The following is a 20,114-nucleotide window of genomic DNA, read 5'->3' as shown; positions in this document are numbered from 1 at the left end:
TTGCATTCAGCTTCAGCACATATCCATATCACAACACAACACGTCCTTTTGACTGCTGTGCCTCGTGTAGTCCTAGTATGGCAAGTCTGCGTGAGCATTTCTGACACTGCTTCTGTGCAAAATATCAGTCGCAATGCCTGGCAAAGTGTTTTCACAACTCAGGAACCTCATCAACAACATGCTGTAATGGTCCTAAAATCCACACAGAAACAATGCAGAATATGTCAGAGAGGAACGTACCCACCCCTCTTCTGCCTGCGCCCCTCACCCCAGACCCCGCCCCCATCCCCTTGGCCCTCCGCATACCACTTGAGACTCCTGCTCCTAATATAGACCCAACTGGTTTGTGGGACAGGCAGGGGGAGAGGAGCCTGCATGTAGCAGGACCTAGCGTTTGTTGTTGGTTGCGTAGAGCCCAACTCTTTCATGGAGAAAAGACATCCGCCTATCAGGCAGGTAGGTCATGGAACACGAGTAAGCCGGATTTGTGTTCGAGAAGTGCGTGTAGGATTGAAGCATTTAGGACTACAAGGAATAAGCTGGGGTAAAAAGCCTATTGGATTGTAAATAATGTTTTTAGTTTAGAGCTTAGTTCACCTTGATCCTGAATGTTTTTCCTTCGAGCTTCATTCCAGCAGTGATTTTAGAGCACTATTATCAAAGTGTTAGAGAGTGATTGAGGTTGTTGGTGATTTTTTCTGTTGGTCTAGATCTCGTTTCGAGAGATGCTTGAAGAATTGAAGAATGCAGGTAATTCAGGTAACCTTCGGTGTTTGTGTGTGTGTGTGTGTGTGTGCATGTACATTTATGTGTCTGTTTCGTGGAATGAGGTGTATAGGGGATCTATAACTGTATGTGTGTGTGTGTAACTTTGTCCCCACTTCACCTCCCCATAACTTCAGAGGCCGATGCTGAGATCTACATGAAGTTCATGAAAAGTCATTGCTGCTATGAGGCCATTCCAACCAGCTGTAAACTGGTCATATTTGACACAACACTACAAGTAAGAGTCAAGTTTCCTGTAACCCACGTGTATGTTGGAACTGAACAATACACAATAATTTGGGGGCAAAAAATAGTCCAGGGTGGTGTTCAGCAGGGCACATCGTAGCAAAATGTCTTACAACAGGTTACAGGAAACGAAAATATGTGTTCTTACTTGACAAATTCACATAGTGCCTCCCCATTTCAGAACATATTCTTCCTGCTGAACTCAACCCAGATATTTAATCTCCCTCCACTTCCCAAGGGAAAGGTCGTGGTCCCTTTTGGTATGACATTTTAAGTCAGAGCTCCTCTCTCCTGTAACTACAGTTATAGCTGTTTTCCCTTTTCCCTGCAGCAATATTTCATGTGCTGCAGCAATATTTCATGTGCGGCCCCCTCATTCCTTCTTCCCTAAAACATACTCGCTAGTAAGACCGGTGTTAACTAGTTGTGTTAAAAAGAAATCCTATGTTTGCAGGTGAAGAAAGCCTTTTTCGCTCTTGTAGCAAACGGCTTGAGAGCTGCACCTCTCTGGGATAGCAAGACACAGAGATTTGTGGGTAAGAGAAGAGATTAGGGGGTGCTCTCTTGCTACTTGCTTATGGCAACGCAATGCCCTGAATGATTGCAAGCTTGGGCTGGTTTTGGGGGTAATGTGATATGAAGACTAGACACTAGCTTGTATCCATGCCAATAGTGATATGAACTCTCTCTCTCTCTCTATTGTCCTCACAGGAATGCTGACTATAACAGATTTCATCAACATTCTCCATCGTTACTACAGGTCCCCATTGGTGCGTATTTGAGCCAAATGCAGGTCAATATCCCAAAGTGTCTGAAATGGATTGTGTAGCTCAATAAACATATTTTAAGATGATTTGGACATGAAACATTTTTTGACAAAAATTCTTAAAAGTTAGCCTTTGGTGACAGTGGCCATGTAGACAAAACCAAAGCATGGATTGCAGTCTTACCTTGTCCATAAATTGCTTACAGGGTAAGGAAACCATTTTGTAATTTGGGTGGACTATCCCTTTAAGCCTAGTCCTGGACTAAAAAGCATGTTCAATAGAGACAAGATCATGGTTGTGTGAATGACACAGAAATCATTCATAATATAAGTTGTCCAATATGTTTCCCCACTCCCAAAGGTTCAAATGAATGAGCTGGAGAGGCATCAAATTGGGACATGGCGAGGTGATTCATTCAAGTAAATAAGCTAGAGAAGGCAAATGATGCAGTGTTCTATGTCTATGGTATATACTTTCTGTAACTTTCCTTCTGTTTATTTCTCTCTCTCTCTCTCTGCAGATGTGTACCTGCAATACTCCAACCACTGTCTTCATAGTATCACTCCAGACGCCAGGTGAATCTACGCAGCTCTCAGTCAAGCCAACTCCTGTCACCTGGCTTTGCCTGAGTTGTTACTTTTGCTGATACCTTTTTTAATGAGTGACAGACTAAGGAAATTGAGGCTGGGATTCAGTATATTACAGGCAGTGTTCTGGGTTGTGTTTAGTAGGGCACACTGTAGCAAAAAGTTTTGCAACATGACCCATGTGTGGATGTTGGTTGTGCTCTCCAGGGTTAGACACAGTTACCATAGGCCTAGTCTATCTCCCCTCCTCTCTTTGCAGCCTCTTCGACGCCATCTACTCCCTACTGAGGTATAAGATCCACAGATTGCCAGTTATCGATCCCGTGTCCGGAAATGTCTTACACATTCTCACGCACAAGCGAATCCTCAAGTTCCTCCATATATTTGTAAGACAACATGACTTGGAGAAGATGTGTGTGTTTATGCTTATATTATATGGGCATCCATTTCAACCAGTGGTGTTGTGAACTGTAGGTTTTCCTTTTACATTCATTGTGTTCCTTTTAAAAAAATAAAGTACTCTACACAGAAAGAGACAGTCCCAAAACCCTGCTTCATGCATAAGACGATCCAGGATGTTGGGATCGGGACATTCCGGAACATTGCCACAGTACAGCAGACGGCCTCGGTCTACGATGCCCTGTCTGTGTTTGTAGAGAGGAGGGTCTCTGCGCTGCCCGTAGTAAACGAGCAAGGTGGGTTAACCTAATCTCTTGTTCAGAGTCAAACACTGACTCGTACAGTGTATGTGTATGTCCTTATGTAGGTGCCCTTCAAAAAGAAAGTTAGACTTGTAGGATGTAGGTAGGCTATGTACATTATCTCACTGTCCTTTGTACACCAAGGCAAGGTGGTGGCTCTCTACTCCAGATTCGATGTGATTGTAAGTACCCCAAAACTGCCTGTTACAGTTTAATTCGCCTGAAAACAATACAAAATAAAGCCCTTCACGTCTTTGTTGGTGCATTGTGTACATTTACATTGTTCCCTCCGCTCCTCTCCTCTTCTCGGAGACAGAATCTGGCCGCCCAGAAGACATACAACAACCTGAACATGTCCATGCAGGAGGCCATCCGGCGGCGCTGCTGTTTCGTAGAGGGGGTCATCAAGTGCCTCCCTGACGAGACCCTGGAGACCGTCATCGATCGCATCATTAAGGCTGAGGTTAGTGTCCCACTCTGCTCCCCCCAGGTTATGTTCATATGGCACCAAATGGAAGAAAACAGGCTGAAACAGGGAGGGACTACCTGAACTTGTCGAATAAGAAACACTCGTTCTTATTGCTACGTTTTGCTACGGTGTGCACTACTGAATATGACCCAGGTTGTGTCCTCTATCACGGTGGCCCTGTCTCTCCACTCCATCTAAGAGTTTGTTTAAAAAAGACATCAAAGAAATGGCCGCTGATATGCTGTAACATGTAGCTCTATTAGCCCACACAATGAAATAGAAATAGAGTTATGAAGGTTTGTGACATAGGCCACTCTAGTATTATAATGTATTTCAATGTATTAGCCGTAGACTGTATAGGTATTAGCCCTCTGTTGCTTACTGCTCTGCTCTACTCTACTCTACTTAATTACCGGTAAATCCTTGTTGTCTAACCACTGTCAACCGTTTCCCACCACACACCCCCATCCTCTCCCCCTCCTGTCCCATACTGCCCTCATTCTCTCCACATCCTTTCCACATCCTGCCCCCATCCTCTCCCCCTCCTCTCCACATCCTGCCCCCATCCTACCACCATCCTGCCCCCCCATCCTCTCTCCATCCTACCCTCATCCTACCCCCATCCTGCCCCATTCCTTCTCCATCCTCTCCGCTTCCACTCCTGATCCTGTCCCCATCCCCTCCCCTCAGGTCCATCGGCTGGTCCTGGTGGACAGAGAGGATGTGTGCAGGGGGATCATCTCTCTCTCCGACCTGCTACAGGCCATGGTGTTAACCCCAGCAGGTATTGACGCCCTTTTAGCCTCTTAGCACCTGTGGGAGTCAGGCCCCCTTGCCCTACCTCCATCTTCCACCGCCTCTAGCCCCACCTCCCTGGCCCAGGTAGGTCCACCCTTTTTCTCTCCTCTCCCCAACCCCCCCAGCTCACTGACTGGCTGTCAAAGACGCTGCCTTGACCCCCAACAACAGCTGCTGCTGCTGCTATATGTTGCCCCCTGTTTCTCTGAGCTTCAGCCACATATCAACCCCCCCACCACATACCCTGAAGCACCAACATGCAAGTGGGCACACACGCACATGCACACACACACATGCACACACACACACAGACTTTCTCTGCAAAGGGTGATGACCTCTGACCTATCGTTCCCTGCTTGCCTGATGCAAGGGGCGCTGTATAAATCCAATGATTTTCAAATGGACTGGAATCTTGAAGATTCTAAGCCTTTGTGCATAACATTCTATGGACTGGCTGCAGCTCAAAGGCTAAGTTATGGCACCAGGGGAATGTGGTGATGTATCTGCACAAAGATTTGATCTGCATGCCAAATGGCACCCTATTCCCTATATAGTGTACTACGTTTGACCAGTGTCCATAGGGCTCAGGTGAAAAGTAAATAAATAGCTTGGCTTGTGCAAGCTGGAACGGCTCATAGGAGCACGAGCCTATCTTTTGTTTCTGTAACATGAGGCAACTTGATGTACAAGTACACCCCCTGGACAGGACACTAGTCTATCTCAGGTCAGTAGTGCACTATATATAGGTAATAGGGTGCCATTTGGGCACCATGTTGTTGTTAATTTGCATGTCTCAGATTGGTTTGTGTATATGTCAAGAGTCTGTATGGAGCTTATTATCTACATTTATACTGATATAATAAGAACACACTTTGATGCACACAATCTTTTTTTATCATATGCTTTGGATATAATCATTCCAATCTTTGATCGTATTGCATCTCCACTATTGTTTTTTCTTTTCTAGAGATTTCAAGCAAATCAAACTGAGATCACTAGAGGACCATGTGAAGTGGATGAAAAGGGAGACCTTTTTCAAAATGTCAATGTGCTGAAAAACATAATCCGCAACAATCAGCTGTATCAGTTGAGTTCAATGAAACACAATTGTCCTTAGTTGCATTTTATCAAATTGATGATGAAAGTTTGTGTTACTTTGTATTGCGCTGAATTTGTTCTGTATTAAACATGTTCTAATCCATTTGACTCGTTTTTTTATAATGGATTTCACTGTTTTATGTAAGCTTTTCAGAGAAACAAGTGGAGATAGAAATATAAATTGTATTTTACATAACAATGGCTGGTAGTAACCAATTTATCCAGCAGATAAATCAGTAAATAGCTATTGTTTTCGCAAAACCAAGAGGACAGTAAACAAGGAAGCACGTGACATGCTGAGCCAGTAAACTGGGATTACACTAGATAGCACAGCTACAAAGTCAAGATTGGCAATATCGTAAGAATAAGGTTAGCAGTGTGGTTAGGTTTAAAATCACATTTTAAGAAGATAAATTGTAGAAATAGGCGGGGTTTATGACTTTGTGGCTGTAGTAACTAGTGACGACCAGTAACATCGGTTCCTACTTTTTTTTTTCTCCATGACGGGCCTTCGCGGATCTGCCCACGTATCTATACCCCGTGATCGCCAAAACAACATAACAAAGTGGGGGAAAGATGGCGAGCGGAGAGGAGGCTAGACGCCCCTCTGTTTCTTCCTCTTCGGTCCTCGAGGACATGTTCCCTGCCGGAGGATCAGAGCAAGTATGCGGGGATGGGAACCCTGAGCTCGTGCAACTGCGAGAGCGTCTCCAAGGCTGGCTATCGCAATATGAGCCCTTGTTGTTATGGTTGCAGAGGTTGCTTGTTTGGGAGAGGCCGCTCTACAGCATCTTTGTTGCGCTCACGCTCAATACCTTGTTCTGGTAATGCTAAATAATTATTAAGAATCACTCATGTAATCAGTTATTTTGCACTGAATGGGAAGATGCACTGTAGCTAATGTCGTTTTAGCTTGCTAGTAGTAGCTAGCTAGCTAGCTACTTAGCTAGATTGAATGACAGCGATAATCCCTCGGACGACAGTGACACTAGCTAGGTGGCTAATTAGCTATTTAACGCTGGTAGTTTGGTATGCCAAAGTTGACCCTAGTATCAATCATGCTAATAACGTTTCGTTAAACACCCTAGAGGTTGCTAGCTTTCAAATACCTAGTTGACAGCTGTCAACTCTAGCTACCTCTAACAAACCGTTTTGGAGTGTTCAGATAAAAATGTGTAGATATAGAACAAACATGTCTCTCCGACATGTAGACCAAGCAATCATGATGGCTGTATTCATGGCATTTCTATCTGCAACGTTCGACAACTGAACGTGGTCAAGTTGACAGGCGTTCTGTTGCATGTGTTGTCGTGATTCAGGGCAGGGAGTTAATTGACAGTCTATTCACTCTTGTGGTTAGCTAGTTACCTAAAGTTAGTAAATAGCTAGGAGCTTGACTAACATTGGTTGCATTTTAAAATGGCATGGGTTGTTTTCATTTGTGTTTTACAGGCTTCTGTCTTCGACGTCCCTCCGTCCTCTCTTCCTCCTGAGTCTTTCCATTCTAGGGCTCATGCTGCTGGAGAGATGGAAGGATAAGTTACCTCTTACAACTGGTAAGTAAGTTCATAGTAGGTACATGCATTACTCTTGCCACACCCACTCCTGGCCCTGGGGTCAGTCTGAAACATGAATGGCTGGTATATTTCACGATTTGATAAGATAGTTGAGTGTTGTGGATTTCAATTTGGATTTGATTTTACATGTCATTGTTCAGATTACTTTGATTACCATGCCTACTCTATGAAATCTAAAATGTCTTGTTGATGTTGTTGGACTCCTGTTTATTCTCTCCACTACAGTTCAGTATCCTGAGGCCAACCCAATGGAAAGGTACACATCTTGACTCAATTAAAGGTCCAATGCAGCCATTTTTATCTAATTATCAAATCATTTCTGGGTAACAATTAAGTACCTTGATTGTTTTCAATTAAAATTGTCAGAAAGAAACAAAAATAGCTTCTTAGCAAAGGGCAGTTTCTCAAGCAAGACTTTTGCTAGGACTGTCTGTGAGTGGTCTGAGTAGGGAGGGGAAAATTGAACATTAGCTGTTATTGGCCGAGAGGTTTGGAATGCTCTTTCTTATTGGGCTATTAACTAATTTACTGCATGGTGATGTCACCATGGAAGGCCAAAACTCCATCCCACCAAAACAGGCTGAAATTGCAGGCTGTCTTTTCAAACAGCTCTTACACTAAAAGGGCATTATCATCATTTTCACAATTTCACAGTATTATTCCAACCTCATAGTGTGGAAATGTATATAAAACACAGGACAATCGTGTTTTTGACTGCACTGGGCCTTTAAACACATCCAAACCCACCCTGCTCCTATAACCCCTTCAAGCACTTTACTGTTATAGTGACTATCATGTGATTATTCAGGCATTTTTTTCCTACTTGTTTGATGGTCTGTGCCTGTCAATAGCACCAGGGCACATATTTATAAAGAGTAGTAGGAGAGCTGATCTAGGATAAGGTCTGCCCTGTCCATAATAATCTGATTCTTTATTACCTAAAAGGCTAAACTGAATCCTAGATCAACACTCGTACTCTGAGACGCTTGAAGCCTTTTAGGTCTGGCTTAGTACTGATTGTGTTCATTTGTTCATCCCACGGTCTCTTTCTCTGACTGCAGAGAGACCATGAATGTGCAACCCCGGCTCCTCAGCATTCCAGAGCTCAGCCACCACCTGGCGGAGAGCTACCTCTACTGCTGCCTCTACATCCAGGAGATGCTGCAGTACAAAAGGCAGAACCACAGAAAGGTATGTTGGGTTTGATGGTGGCTCTGCGGGTTAGAGCACATTGCCTCCAACATCAGGGATGTTGGTTTGATTTCCACGTGGGCCACATATACTGATCATGTCATTTGTTATCTTTAGGTCGACGTGTATTAAAGCAACTGCTAAATTACCATATTGTTATATTATAAAGTGCCTCAAAGTCATGGTTTATCAAAAAATGTAATCGCTTGAGTTGCATAGATTTTTAGTATATCTGAAGCAGAGGAGGCTGGCGGGAGGAGCTGTAGAAGGACTAGCTCATTGTAATGGCTAGAATGGAATTCATGGAACGGACTCAAACATGTGGTTTCCATATTTTTGATACCGTTGCATTAATCCCATTCCAGCCATTACAATGAGCCCGTCCTCCTAAAGCTCCTCTCACCAACCTCCTCTGATCTGAAGAGGTATTTGCTGATGCTGAAGTAGTTGTCCCTCCCCTACACTAGTTTCAGCCAACTTGCAGGTTTAATGACACTGCGTCTCTTTTCTCCCTCCAGTTCTGTGCCATGATGTGCTCTGGCTGTTCTGTGCTAGCCGTGGTGGGACACTACGTACCAGGAATCATGATATCCTATATCATCGGTGAGCTGCCTTGCTTTTTCAATCCCTTTTTCCTTGATTTTCACAAAGGCAACCAACCAACCAGTATGCCAAAGGGTGTGGTTGTCTGTAAGAAATGCAGTGCTACTGCATAACAATTGTCAACCAAAGTTATTGCCAATAACTTCTAAATGCAACCTTCATACCACCATTCATAGTGTTGCCATTCCCCAACCTAGAAATGTATTGTGATTTGGCAATGTGTGACACTCAGTATTCCAGGGTCGTAGTCAATAGGGCACACAGTAGCCAAACATTTTGCAATGGGAACCGCTTACGCCAAGTTGTAGCATTTAGAGTAAATGGTTTCTGTTGCAAAATGTTTTGCTACAGTGTTCACTAATTAATATGACCCTGAGGTATATCCCTCCTCAATGGCATATATGTGTTGTTTGTTTCTATGACTGCTTTCTCTGGTTAAACTAAAGATTGTGTGTGTTCCAAATGGCACCCCATTCCCTATATAGTGCACTATTTTTTTTAAACAGAACTCTATGGGCCCTGGTCAAAAGTAGTGCACTATGTAGGCAAGAGGGTGCCATTTGGGACGCAGAGCTTGTCGTGGTGCGTCAAAAGCCATTTAAGTGCCATGTTGGGGTTGTTTTTTTGTCCTGTGCCCAGCGCTGAGTGTGTTGGTGTGGCCACTGGTGGTGTACCATGAGCTGATCCAGCGGATGTACACAGGCCTGGAGCCCATCCTGATGAAACTGGACTACAGCATGAAGGGAGACACGCAGCACCGCAAGCACGATAAGAGGAGTGAGTTTACACTGTGTGTGTGTGCGCATTGTCTGTTAGTGTGGGTTTGATGGTGTGTAGGTGTGTGTGTTTGATGGTGTGTGTGTGTGCCTTGCCATCATTCACGTCACGTCACCAGGTCCACTCTCTCTAGCTGTGAACACTGAACGTCAGGGTTGCCTGGGAAATCGTTCTCCTCCCGGTTTGTGGTACTGGGTTTGTGGTACTGGTGTGGCAGCTGGAGCTAATTTATTTTCAGACATTTAAATGAATGGCTTGTTGTGTGCCTCTTGTTAAACTCGGGGTGTCCGCAGATCCTAAAAGGCCTTAATAAGTCATAAAATGTCTTAAATTGCGCTTTCAAAGGTCTTAAAAAATGCAACAGAGATGACTACAGTGTTTCCGTTATATTGTGCAGCTGCTTAATTGTTGCCACCGCGGAAAAACAAACAAAATTGAACGTCAAATAATACTCTAGGCGCACTTTCAAGATCTATTCACATGTATTTCGTATTTATTATGGGTCGGAGGGACAACGGTCCCTCCCACTCCCCTCTTTGCACATGGAGTGAAGGGAGTTATGCATTCTGATAAGCGCAAGCATACTGACAGTTGAGCAACATTTTGAAATATAATTACGGGAAAGACAGTTTTTCAAACAACTACTGTTACTCTTGTTGAAAAATAAGTCTCTCAGTTGTATTTGAGTAACAACTATTTCTCAACTGTCAATATTGAGGAAAAAACATCCCTTTACAAACGCAGTATGTAATTGAGATGATTCGCCAACGGAGTGGAGCGCACCATTTGCGGTCAATACATCAAGTAGCCTATATAGGCTACCAATGGAAGGTTTTTGTAGGACATTACATTTACTGTTAGATCAATTGCATGGCTAAATAAACAATATCATATTTAGATTTAGCAATCTAGCTAATGTGTTTTGAGTTCCCTCTTCCTTCGTTGGTAAATTCTGTAGCATAGGCTATAGCCTTGGCCAATATGCACACAAAATATACAGGCAAATTAATCTCTAAAGAGCCAAAAATATATCTAATTATTCTGGATCCTATTTTGACATGTTGCACATCAAAATATCCATCATGCACTCCCTGAAAATGTTAGATGAAATGGCAAACTTATTTACTTGGCACTGGAAAAAGTCAGTCTAGAGCTCTCTCACTTAGCTACCTTGCTTCGAAGTATAGCTATTTGATACCTGATTCACTGAATGAGGGAATTATTTTATTAGACTTTTTGGTTGTAGGCTAATGTTCTAATGTTATAGCATACCTCCAGAAGAGCTACTGTGTGTGTGTGTAGACTTTTGTTCCAGCCCCACTCCTTTGGTGAAATACTTTTTGCTAACATGGGCTCATTTCTTAAGAAGAATATTAGCAGGTGTGGTGCACGCAGACCTCAAAATGTGTATTAAATTGTACGCCAAGTGGCATTAAAATTCAACTTCTTGGATCCTGCAGTTACCTAAACTGTGTGCGTGTGTTGCAGAGGTGAAGAAGGAGGTGGAGGAAGGGGATGAGCCCAGGGCTGAGACGGAGAGCGAGAGCGAGGAGGAGCTGTCCTGCTTTGCCCCGCTGGTAATACCACATCGTCTGCCATCTTGCACCAGGGCACTAGGATTGTGTGTGTGTGGACATATGTACCTATACATGTGGGGACCAGATTTTTTGGGGGACCAACTGGGGACATTTTGTCGGCCCCCACAAGGGAAAAAGGCTATTTCTAGGGGGTAGCTTAGTAGCTTAGTGGTTAAGAGCGTTGTGCCAGTAACCGAAAGGTCGCTGGTTCTAATCCCCGAGCCGACTAGGTGAAAAATCTGTCGATGTGCCCTTGAGCAAGGCACTTAACCCTAATTGCTCCTGTAAGTCGCTCTGGATAAGAGCGTCTGCTAAATGACTAAAATGTAATGTAAATGTAATTAGGTTTAGGTGCAATGTTCCCTCTCATTTTTTTGGGGTCACTGAGCAAATGTAAGATCTGCTGAGCGCAAACTTGAACGTTGTGAAAATTCTGTGCAACTTCCAGTGCCTTACTGTGAACAGTGAGGCTGTACCCGCTTTAAGTTAGTTTTAACAGTGGTCAAGTAGGCTACTGTGGCTATTTGATCATAATGTAGTCCTACTCGAGTGGCCTACCATCAAAAACAATGGAGAAAATGCATCCCAAAACATTTTAACATGGAAATAGCTGTTCTATCGTTCAGCCTACAGTAGCAGCCAATGTGTGGTGTTCAATGTAGGCCTACATTCCATGAGATTTATGGAAAAAAAACATGCAGGGCTTGACATTAACCTTTATCCACTCAGACAAGGAAGTGACTGAAAAATGTTGTTTGATGCAATAAACCACTTTACAAGATATGCATTATTATTCCCATACCATTATTACAGAGAATCAGACAAATTATGCTACCCTCTGCCTATTGGCTTCTTAGCTTATTCAAGCCTGCCTCAAAATACAACACTGCCCCTTTAAGACAAAATAAAGCTCTTTACCTGACTTGCTTTTCAAAGATGTCTAGAAATCTGCATGTTTTGTGCTCTTTTAGGAAGCAATCACTCTCCTATTGCTGACTACAAATGATCTATAACTGGGCTAATAACTCACTAACTAGAAAAGGATATGAACAAAATGTGCACACGTGGCTACATGCAGCTCTCGCTTTGATCTCACGACCGCTTATGCTGTAAATACGGTTCAGTTCAAAGTAAATAGCACAAATCCATATATGGCAATGGTCTATTTGCATATAGGCTTACTGCAGCTCTGATTGGTTATGCTGCACCGGTCTGTGTAGAGTACGGACTGAGTCGAGCGTGTCAATGCAATAGAATCCTACTTTGATGAGTTCTGCACAGCAGTCCTGGGGGAGCTGCGCAGGATTTTCTGGGCTACTGCGCCCTGTGCACAGCTTAGAAGGAACATTGGTTAGGGAAAATAGGATTTTGAATAGGATCAATTGTGTCCCCCCACAAGGTTAGTTAAACAAGACTGTGTGGTCAGTGGTCATTAGGCCATTGGGGTAGCAGTGGTATGTTAGAGTGGGAGATGAGAAGTGATGGGATTAACCGCAGTCCTCGTGACCCTGGAGGGTTGTGCACTAATGTAGTGTCGTACAAGAGAGATGGCTGGGGGAAAGATCCAGCGACCATATTCCTTGGGCTAGTCAATTAATAAATTTGCTGATTCAATTGTTTGTCTGATTCAGAATTACACAAGTGTTGCATCCCAATAATCTTTCCTTTCTCCCGAAGTGTGCACATGTTCACTTCCCCTTTATGGATTTGAAAGGAAATTAATGGTAATGGAAACTCCCTCTAGCCCATGCCTATAAATCCAATGCTTATGTCTGGAATAGAACAAGCGCACACTTCAGGAGGAATGAGAGATTATTCTGACTCAACCAAGATATTCCCCTCAATGAAAGGCTAAATATTTTGTTTTAGTTTTTTACAGAATGTGGTTCAATTAATATTTGAATGTTGACATTTCCTCACAATTGAGAGGATAAGACAATATTATGGCTTGACTTTGTAATAACCTTAATTGGGCTCTAGTATAGGTTCTGTCTAGAGCCTTTCACTAAAGAACAATGATAATGTAATTGAATTGTGCTATGTCATTGGTCAGGTGGATGCAAAGACCACAGCCCTAGCAATGGCCATCACCGACTCGGAGCTGTCTGACGAGGAAGCATCCATTTTGGAGAGTGGAGGGTTCTCCGTATCCAGAGCTACCACCCCACAGCTCACAGACGTCTCTGAAGGTAGTTACCCAAGCTCAACAGGCCCTGCCTCCCAAGTATCTGTCCTGCGCCACTTGTTCACGCCCATTGATGGATTTAAAAGAAAAGGAATGGGATGTATTCATTAGTGCAAACCATAGCAAAATGTTTTGCACCATTAAAAAAAGGCGCACCGGTAGCCTACACACGTTAGCTTGTTGTTATTGTCGGTCAAAGCGGCACCACCGTTAGAGGCTCCATGTGTAACAAGTGAAGTAGGAGATTTCTAATTAATGCTAAATGGAATTAGGCTATAATGATCAACAACGGGTAGGCTGTTTCATATGAATGGAGTTGTTGTAGACAAGGATGCATCAATTAGCCTTGCTACTTTAGTTAGCTAGCTGGCTAACTTAGCTGGCTACTGTAGCTAGCTAGCTTTTTTACAAAGATTTGATGCATTCAAGACTGGCACTAGCAGATGGTATGATAGATAACCTACGGCAGCAACAAGTTTGTCTAATTAGCGCGAGTTGGTTTGGCAACTTTCTCTCTCTCTCCCTCCGTGTCACACATACCGGCCCCTGCTCCCCTCTCCCCCACCCTTCCAAGCAGAGCACAGCACACAAGCTCTCTCTTACACGAGCAAGTCTCCATTGAAGTTAAAAAACAATCTTTCAAACATTGTATTTTGACTATCCGAAAGAAATATATTATTCTAATAGTGAAATAATTTCAAATGCCCATCCCTAGCATATAACCCAATGTGAGACATACCTCTTACATCAATCTGATGCTTTTACATGTGTGTGGAGGAGAAAGGACAGAATTGGACTGCAGGGATTTCTATAATTGAGCAGCATGTGTTCCACAGTCCAAATCATGTGAATCAAATATTGGCACTAGCAAAATTTGATTTGTCATTATTTTGATGTGCTGTTGACTCCTTCCTCTATATATTAGAATTACATTTTCTCTGCATATTAAACTGAGACTCAGCGACAGGGCGTTGCCACAAGCAGCAGGATGAACTGCAGATATTGTAGATCTTCACTCGCAAAAAAGATCTGGCCATGTGCAGGTGAGCTTCACGCTGCTGCAATGTGACAGCTGCTGGACCAAAACGGCAGAGAAGTTCAGCCTTGCGATTCACACTCTTAGAAGGCAACCCAATATTGCGATTTACTTCATGCATCGCTGACTACCTTTAACCCCATCCTCTCCCTCTCCTGTGACTGTTTAGACCTGGACCAGCAGAGTGTGCACAGTGACCCAGAGGAGGCCTTCCTAAGGGACCTGCCTGAATTCCCCTCAGTTGACGAGTTCCCCTCCATCGAGCACAGCCTCCTCCACTTCCCGTTACGGGGCCCCAGTCAGGGCCAAGGGCACGGGGCTGCGGCTGGGGGAGGAGAGCCCTCGAAGGGGGAGCCCATGAGTCCGGCCAGCCTCCTCATCCAGCACCTGGCCTCCCCGCTCCACTTTGTCAACACACACTTCAACGGACATAGACGGCCGCCAGGTGGGGACCAGGGACCACTGCTGGGGGCTGGGAGAGTGGAGGAGGTGGTGGATGGGGGGGAAAGGGAGTCCCAGGCCCCGAGACAGTCACTGGAAGCCCTGAGTGAGGAGATCGTGAACACGGCAATCTCCACCGTGGTGCAGAACACTCTGTCGGCCCTGCTGCGCTCCACTGAGGCCAGCAAGGGCCCCTCCATTGCAGATTTCCTGCCCACCGACACGCCCCCCAGCGCCCTGGAAAGCCCCCCCGCCCCTGTCGCCGAGGCAGAAAAGGACCAGGATGCAGTCACTGCGGAGACCGAGGAGAGGAGTGCCGAGGAGATGCCGGACGACACGTTTGTACCGACCGAGGAAGAGGACTTTGAGATTTTGGACCAAAGTGAACTGGAGCAGATGGACGAGGACCTGCTGGGTCTTCTCAGTCCTGATGGACAGGGGGTAGTGGGAGTGGCCTCTCCCACAGACACACCCCCATCTCCAACGCACCAACCGGAGTCCTTCTAGCATCCTCATCACCGCTCTTCCCAACTGTTTTGTTTTATGTAGATATACATTATACAGATATATACAGTACCAGTCAAAAGTTTGGACATGCCTACTCATTCAAGGGGTTTTCTTTATTTGTACTGTTTTCTACATTGTAGAATAATAGTGAAGACATCAAAACTATGAAATAACACATACGGAATCATGTAGTAACCAAAAAAGTCTTACACAATTCTAAATATATTTTATATTTGAGATTCTTCAAATAGCCATCGTTTGCCTTGATGACAGCTTTTCACACTCTTGGCATTCTCTCAACCAGCTTCACCTGGAATGCTTTTCCAACAGTCTTGAAGGAGTTCCCACATATGCGGATTGTGGAGGCCAGGTCATCTGATGCAGCACTCCATCGCTCACCTTTTTGGTAAAATAGCCCTTACACAGCCTGGAGGTGTGTTGGGTCATTGTCCTGTTAAAAAACAAATGATAGTCCCACTAAGCCCAAACCAGATGGGATGGCGTATCGCTGCAGAATACTGTGGTAGCCATGCTGGTTAAGTGTGCCTTGAATTCTAAAGAAATCACTGACAGTGTCAGCAGCAAAGCACCCCCACAACATAACACCACCTCCATGCTTTATGGTGGGAACTACACATGCGGAGATCATCCGTTCACTCACACTGCGTCTCACAAAGACACGGCGGTTGGAACCAAAAATCTCAACTTTGGACTCCAGACCAAAGGACACATTTCCACTGGTCTACTGTCCATTGCTCATGTTGCTTGGCCCAAGCAGGTCTCTTCTTATTATTGGTGTCCTTTAGTAGGGGTTTCTTTGCAGGAATTCGACCATGAAGGCCTGATTGACACGGTCCCCTCTGAACAGTTGATGTTGAGATGCGTCTGTGACTTGAACTCTGTGAAGCATTTATTTGGCCTGCAATTTCTGAGGCTGGTAACTTTAATGAACTTATCCTCTGCACCAGAGGTAACTCTGGGTCTTCCATTCCTGTGGTGGTTCTCATGAGAGCCAGTTTCATCATAGCACTTGATAGTTTTTGCGACTGCACTTGAAGAAACTTTCAAAGTTCTTAATGTTCCGTATTGACTGACCTTCATGTATTAAACTAATGATGGACTGTCGTTTCTCTTTGCTTATTTGAGCTGTTCTTGCCATAATATGGACTTGGTCTTTTACCAAATAGGGCTATCTTCTATATACCCCCCTACCTTGTCACAACACAACTGATTGGCTCAAACACATTAAGAAGGAAAGAAATTCCACAAGTTAACTTTAAAAAGGCACACCTGTTAATTGAAATGCATTCCAGGCGACTACCTCATGAAGCTGGTTGAGAGAATGCCCAGATTGTGCAAAGCTGTCATCAAGGCGAAGGGTGGCTATTTGAAGAATCTCAAATATAAAATATATTTTGATTTGTTTAACACTTTCTTGGTTACTACATTATTCCATATGTGTTATTTAATAGTTTTGATGTCTTCACTATTATTCTACAATGTAAAAATAAAGAAAAACCCTTGAATTAATAGGTGTGTCTAAACTTTTGACTGGTAGTGTATGTACACTTATCAAAGTGTCTGTGGTTAGTGGCAGTTGGTTAGTGATTGAGATCACTGTGGTTGATTCTGCCTTCACACTATCACTGTGGTTAAGTCCTGAATGGCACCCTATTCTCTTTATAGTGCTCTACTTTTGACCAGGACCCATAGGGCTCTGGTCAAAAGTAGTGCACTAAAGATGGAATAGGGTGCCATTTGGAAAGAACCTTGTTTCTCGAGGCTTGGGCTTGATGGCACCTGTGTTTGACAGGGTTTTATTGCTTTAAACCAAGGGAACAAGCCATCTGAGTTTTGGGAACTACTAGTAATATGTGTTTGGATGGCAGGAGAAGGGTTTGGTGGAGCCTCGTCCCGGATCTGTTTGTGCTGTATGTTGTAATGCCAAATGGATTTGGGTATATTTCAGCACAATCTGCAATGGGACCAGGATATAGGGTCCAGATCTACACCCACCCTTCTCAAAGGAAATTATTAACAGAGGTTATATGTGGATGGATTCTTTGAGAGAAAGAAAAGGTTTTGATTATAGCTATTAATATATATTATATAAATTATTTAATTTAACGGTCAGTTTAATGGAAATCTATTGTCATCATGCAGGAATTTGAAAGTAATAAAGATTCTCTATGGTCAGTAACCCAAGTCGATTCTACAATCTACATTGAATTTAGATCTTTAGCAAAACACAAATGTTTTCATGTAGGCACAAACACTTACGTTTGGGAGTTTCATTGAAGGTAGTTTAATGATCAGCAACCCCTCAAGTAAGTTCCACATTCTGCAAAATTGTGAAATCTCCCAAACAATAAGATATTTAAATTTTGGTGTGTATTGGACATTTAAAAAATCTCAAACAGGTGATGGTATAAAATATTTATTTACCCATACAAAACTTACTGTGGTATGCTGACAACCTTTTCAATTGCTCATCGTCAACATCTCCAAGGTCTATATTTTGTTAGTTGTATTCTGTAATGTTTGTAAATGAATGCAAGTGCTCCTTCACCACCAATTGCTTAAGTCCATATATTTGTACTACTTGAAAATCTCATGAGTGGGATGTACTTTAGTTTGCACAATGGAAGAGACCATTGCACATAGAAACTAATATGTAGACGCAAATTAATGTGAAGTAGAAAATGGTGCCCACCAATGTCTAGCTTAAAGTTCCCCAACCCAAGTTGTCCCTGTGCACTGTGTTGTAATATAGACCAACCTTTTTCCTGGCCAATGCCTTCCGAGCACTTCTCTGTAGAAAGTTTCCTTCAAAACAAGAGTAATTTGTAACATTGCATGTGAAAACCAAGCATAAAAAATGCATTGTCCTCTCCAAACTTGGAGGGAGCAAGACCGTAGACTTGTAGCAAGCATACAATTTGTATGTTGCAGCTTTTATTAAACCAATGTCCCTTAAAATAGAATTCCTATAACACTAAATTGCCAATGACATGAATTCAATTTCTTCCAAGTGTGATTCATTTAAAAGGTCATTTCTTTTGCTATAATCCCAATGTAACCAACTATAAAAAGACATGATGGAATCATTTCAAGATTATATTAACAAATTATGTATTGTAGAAATGTGTTTGTTTATGCTTTTACTGCTTCTTGATCTATAAAGGCACTTGACAAGAACTGTACTATAGTAAAGGAAGATCTATTTTCCAATTTCTCCTGTTTTTCAGAAATGTACATCTACAAAAGGAACACAAACAAGTTTTTAAATGCTGATAAGATTTATTGCAATTACAACAGGTTAAACACTGACAGCAGCTCCTTGTGCAGTGAAAGAGAATAAAAGAACAACCTGAAACAAAAGCGATGGATTGCAGTTGAAATTGATTTTAGTTTAACCCATATCCTCTTCTCCCTCCTCCTCAAACTCGCCCTCCTCCTCAGCGGTGGCGTCCTGGTACTGCTGGTACTCGGACACCAGGTCGTTCATGTTGCTCTCGGCCTCTGTGAACTCCATCTCATCCATGCCCTCTCCGGTGTACCAGTGCAGGAAGGCCTTGCGTCGGAACATGGCTGTGAACTGCTCAGAGATGCGCTTGAACAGCTCCTGGATGGCCGTGCTGTTGCCGATGAAGGTGGCAGCCATCTTGAGGCCACGGGGCGGGATGTCGCAGACTGCAGTCTTGACATTGTTGGGGATCCATTCGACAAAGTAGCTGCTGTTCTTGTTCTGCACGTTCAGCATCTGCTCATCCACCTCCTTCATGGACATGCGCCCGCGGAAGATGGCGGCCACAGTGAGGTAGCGGCCGTGGCGGGGGTCGCAGGCGGCCATCATGTTCTTGGCATCGAACATCTGCTGAGTGAGTTCGGGCACCGTCAGCGCTCTGTACTGCTGGCTACCTCTGCTGGTGAGGGGGGCAAAGCCTGGCATGAAGAAATGCAGGCGGGGGAATGGGACCATGTTGACAGCTAGCTTACGCAGGTCAGCGTTGAGCTGGCCGGGGAAACGCAGGCAGGTGGTGACACCACTCATGGTGGCTGACACCAGGTGGTTGAGGTCCCCGTAAGTGGGCGTCGTCAGCTTCAGGGTGCGAAAGCAGATGTCATACAAGGCCTCGTTGTCGATGCAAAAGGTCTCGTCAGTGTTCTCCACTAGCTGATGCACAGACAGGGTGGCATTGTAGGGCTCCACCACGGTGTCTGACACTTTGGGGGAGGGCACCACACTGAAGGTGTTCATGATGCGGTCAGGGTACTCCTCACGGATCTTGCTAATCATTAGGGTACCCATGCCAGAGCCTGTGCCGCCTCCAAGGGAGTGGGTGAGCTGGAAGCCCTGAAGACAGTCGCAGCTCTCGGCTTCCTTTCTTACCACGTCCAGGACAGAGTCTACCAGCTCTGCTCCCTCAGTGTAATGGCCCTTTGCCCAGTTGTTACCTGCACCACTCTGTCCTTTAAACAAACAACAAAAAGCACGCCATGAGATGTAGGCTAGGCGTATTACTATGGTAAAATCGACTATGACATGGTAGCATGAATTTGCAATTTCAAAGCATTTGCTCACCAAAGACAAAGTTGTCCGGTCTGAATATTTGGCCAAATGGTCCAGACCGGACAGAGTCCATGGTGCCAGGCTCCAGATCAACTAGAACGGCACGAGGAACATACTTGCCACCTGAAATAAATGAACAATCACATTATGGGTCAGTAGCTACATTTCCATCCAATTTGCAACAGATTTTCATGTGAATATTCTAAAATCCGCATA

At 44.0% G+C, this 20,114-nt stretch overlaps 3 protein-coding genes across 7 annotated transcripts; 2 read left to right on the top strand and 1 right to left on the bottom strand.

Moving 5' to 3' along the window:
- Window positions 1-325: 325 nt before the first annotated feature.
- prkag3a (protein kinase, AMP-activated, gamma 3a non-catalytic subunit) lies at window positions 326-5,534 on the top strand. Of its 5 annotated transcripts, none has more exons than XM_084154942.1 (13): window positions 326-456; window positions 711-759; window positions 903-1,003; window positions 1,466-1,547; window positions 1,723-1,781; window positions 2,139-2,184; window positions 2,299-2,353; window positions 2,625-2,751; window positions 2,895-3,060; window positions 3,211-3,248; window positions 3,383-3,529; window positions 4,226-4,417; window positions 5,301-5,534. In XM_084154942.1, exons 1-12 carry the CDS (start codon window positions 427-429, stop codon window positions 4,343-4,345), a joined length of 1,020 nt encoding a protein of 339 aa, XP_084011068.1. In that variant the 5' UTR covers window positions 326-426; the 3' UTR covers window positions 4,346-4,417; window positions 5,301-5,534. The 5 variants fall into 5 exon arrangements, with proteins under 5 accessions (XP_084011068.1, XP_084011069.1, XP_084011070.1 ...); XM_084154943.1 differs by having other exon boundaries at window positions 2,883-3,060; window positions 3,379-3,529; window positions 4,226-4,319; XM_084154944.1 differs by having other exon boundaries at window positions 2,883-3,060; window positions 3,379-3,529.
- Window positions 5,535-5,880: 346 nt separating this feature from the next.
- LOC311111967 (reticulophagy regulator 2-like) lies at window positions 5,881-16,855 on the top strand. The gene is made up of 9 exons (XM_084154910.1): window positions 5,881-6,255; window positions 6,884-6,987; window positions 7,234-7,264; window positions 8,070-8,199; window positions 8,718-8,802; window positions 9,442-9,579; window positions 11,068-11,156; window positions 13,210-13,345; window positions 14,547-16,855. The coding sequence occupies exons 1-9, from the start codon at window positions 6,008-6,010 to the stop codon at window positions 15,323-15,325; spliced, it is 1,740 nt and encodes a 579-aa protein (XP_084011036.1). The 5' UTR covers window positions 5,881-6,007; the 3' UTR covers window positions 15,326-16,855.
- Window positions 16,856-18,610: 1,755 nt separating this feature from the next.
- LOC311111970 (tubulin beta-4B chain-like) lies at window positions 18,611-20,055 on the bottom strand. The gene is made up of 2 exons (XM_084154914.1): window positions 19,911-20,055; window positions 18,611-19,798 (listed from the first exon to the last, which is right to left on the bottom strand). The coding sequence occupies exons 1-2, from the start codon at window positions 19,969-19,971 to the stop codon at window positions 18,738-18,740; spliced, it is 1,122 nt and encodes a 373-aa protein (XP_084011040.1). The 5' UTR covers window positions 19,972-20,055; the 3' UTR covers window positions 18,611-18,737.
- Window positions 20,056-20,114: the final 59 nt, after the last annotated feature.

This window comes from Coregonus lavaretus, assembly GCF_964263955.1.
Source record: "Coregonus lavaretus genome assembly, chromosome: 38".
NCBI lineage: Eukaryota > Metazoa > Chordata > Actinopteri > Salmoniformes > Salmonidae > Coregonus > Coregonus lavaretus.
Note: the sequence above shows the minus strand (reverse complement) of the source record. Positions and strands in the feature narration are given on the sequence as shown.

What these genes read in the sequence shown, in the direction of transcription:
- LOC311111967 (XM_084154910.1), top strand. Translation starts at nt 6,008, where the DNA reads ATGGCGAGCGGAGAGGAGGCTAGACGCCCCTCTGTTTCTTCCTCTTCG. An exon ending in TAAGTTACCTCTTACAACTG is followed by an intron (nt 6,988 to 7,233) that starts GTAAGTAAGTTC and finishes TCTCCACTACAG; the next exon opens with TTCAGTATCCTGAGGCCAAC. An exon ending in CCGCAAGCACGATAAGAGGA is followed by an intron (nt 9,580 to 11,067) that starts GTGAGTTTACAC and finishes CGTGTGTTGCAG; the next exon opens with AGGTGAAGAAGGAGGTGGAG.
- prkag3a (XM_084154940.1), top strand. Translation starts at nt 427, where the DNA reads ATGGAGAAAAGACATCCGCCTATCAGGCAG. An exon ending in AGTATCACTCCAGACGCCAG is followed by an intron (nt 2,354 to 2,624) that starts GTGAATCTACGC and finishes CTCTCTTTGCAG; the next exon opens with CCTCTTCGACGCCATCTACT. An exon ending in ACTCCAGATTCGATGTGATT is followed by an intron (nt 3,249 to 3,382) that starts GTAAGTACCCCA and finishes TCTCGGAGACAG; the next exon opens with AATCTGGCCGCCCAGAAGAC.
- LOC311111970 (XM_084154914.1), bottom strand. Translation starts at nt 19,971, where the DNA reads ATGGACTCTGTCCGGTCTGGACCATTTGGCCAAATATTCAGACCGGAC. An exon ending in ACCGGACAACTTTGTCTTTG is followed by an intron (nt 19,799 to 19,910) that starts GTGAGCAAATGC and finishes GTTTGTTTAAAG; the next exon opens with GACAGAGTGGTGCAGGTAAC.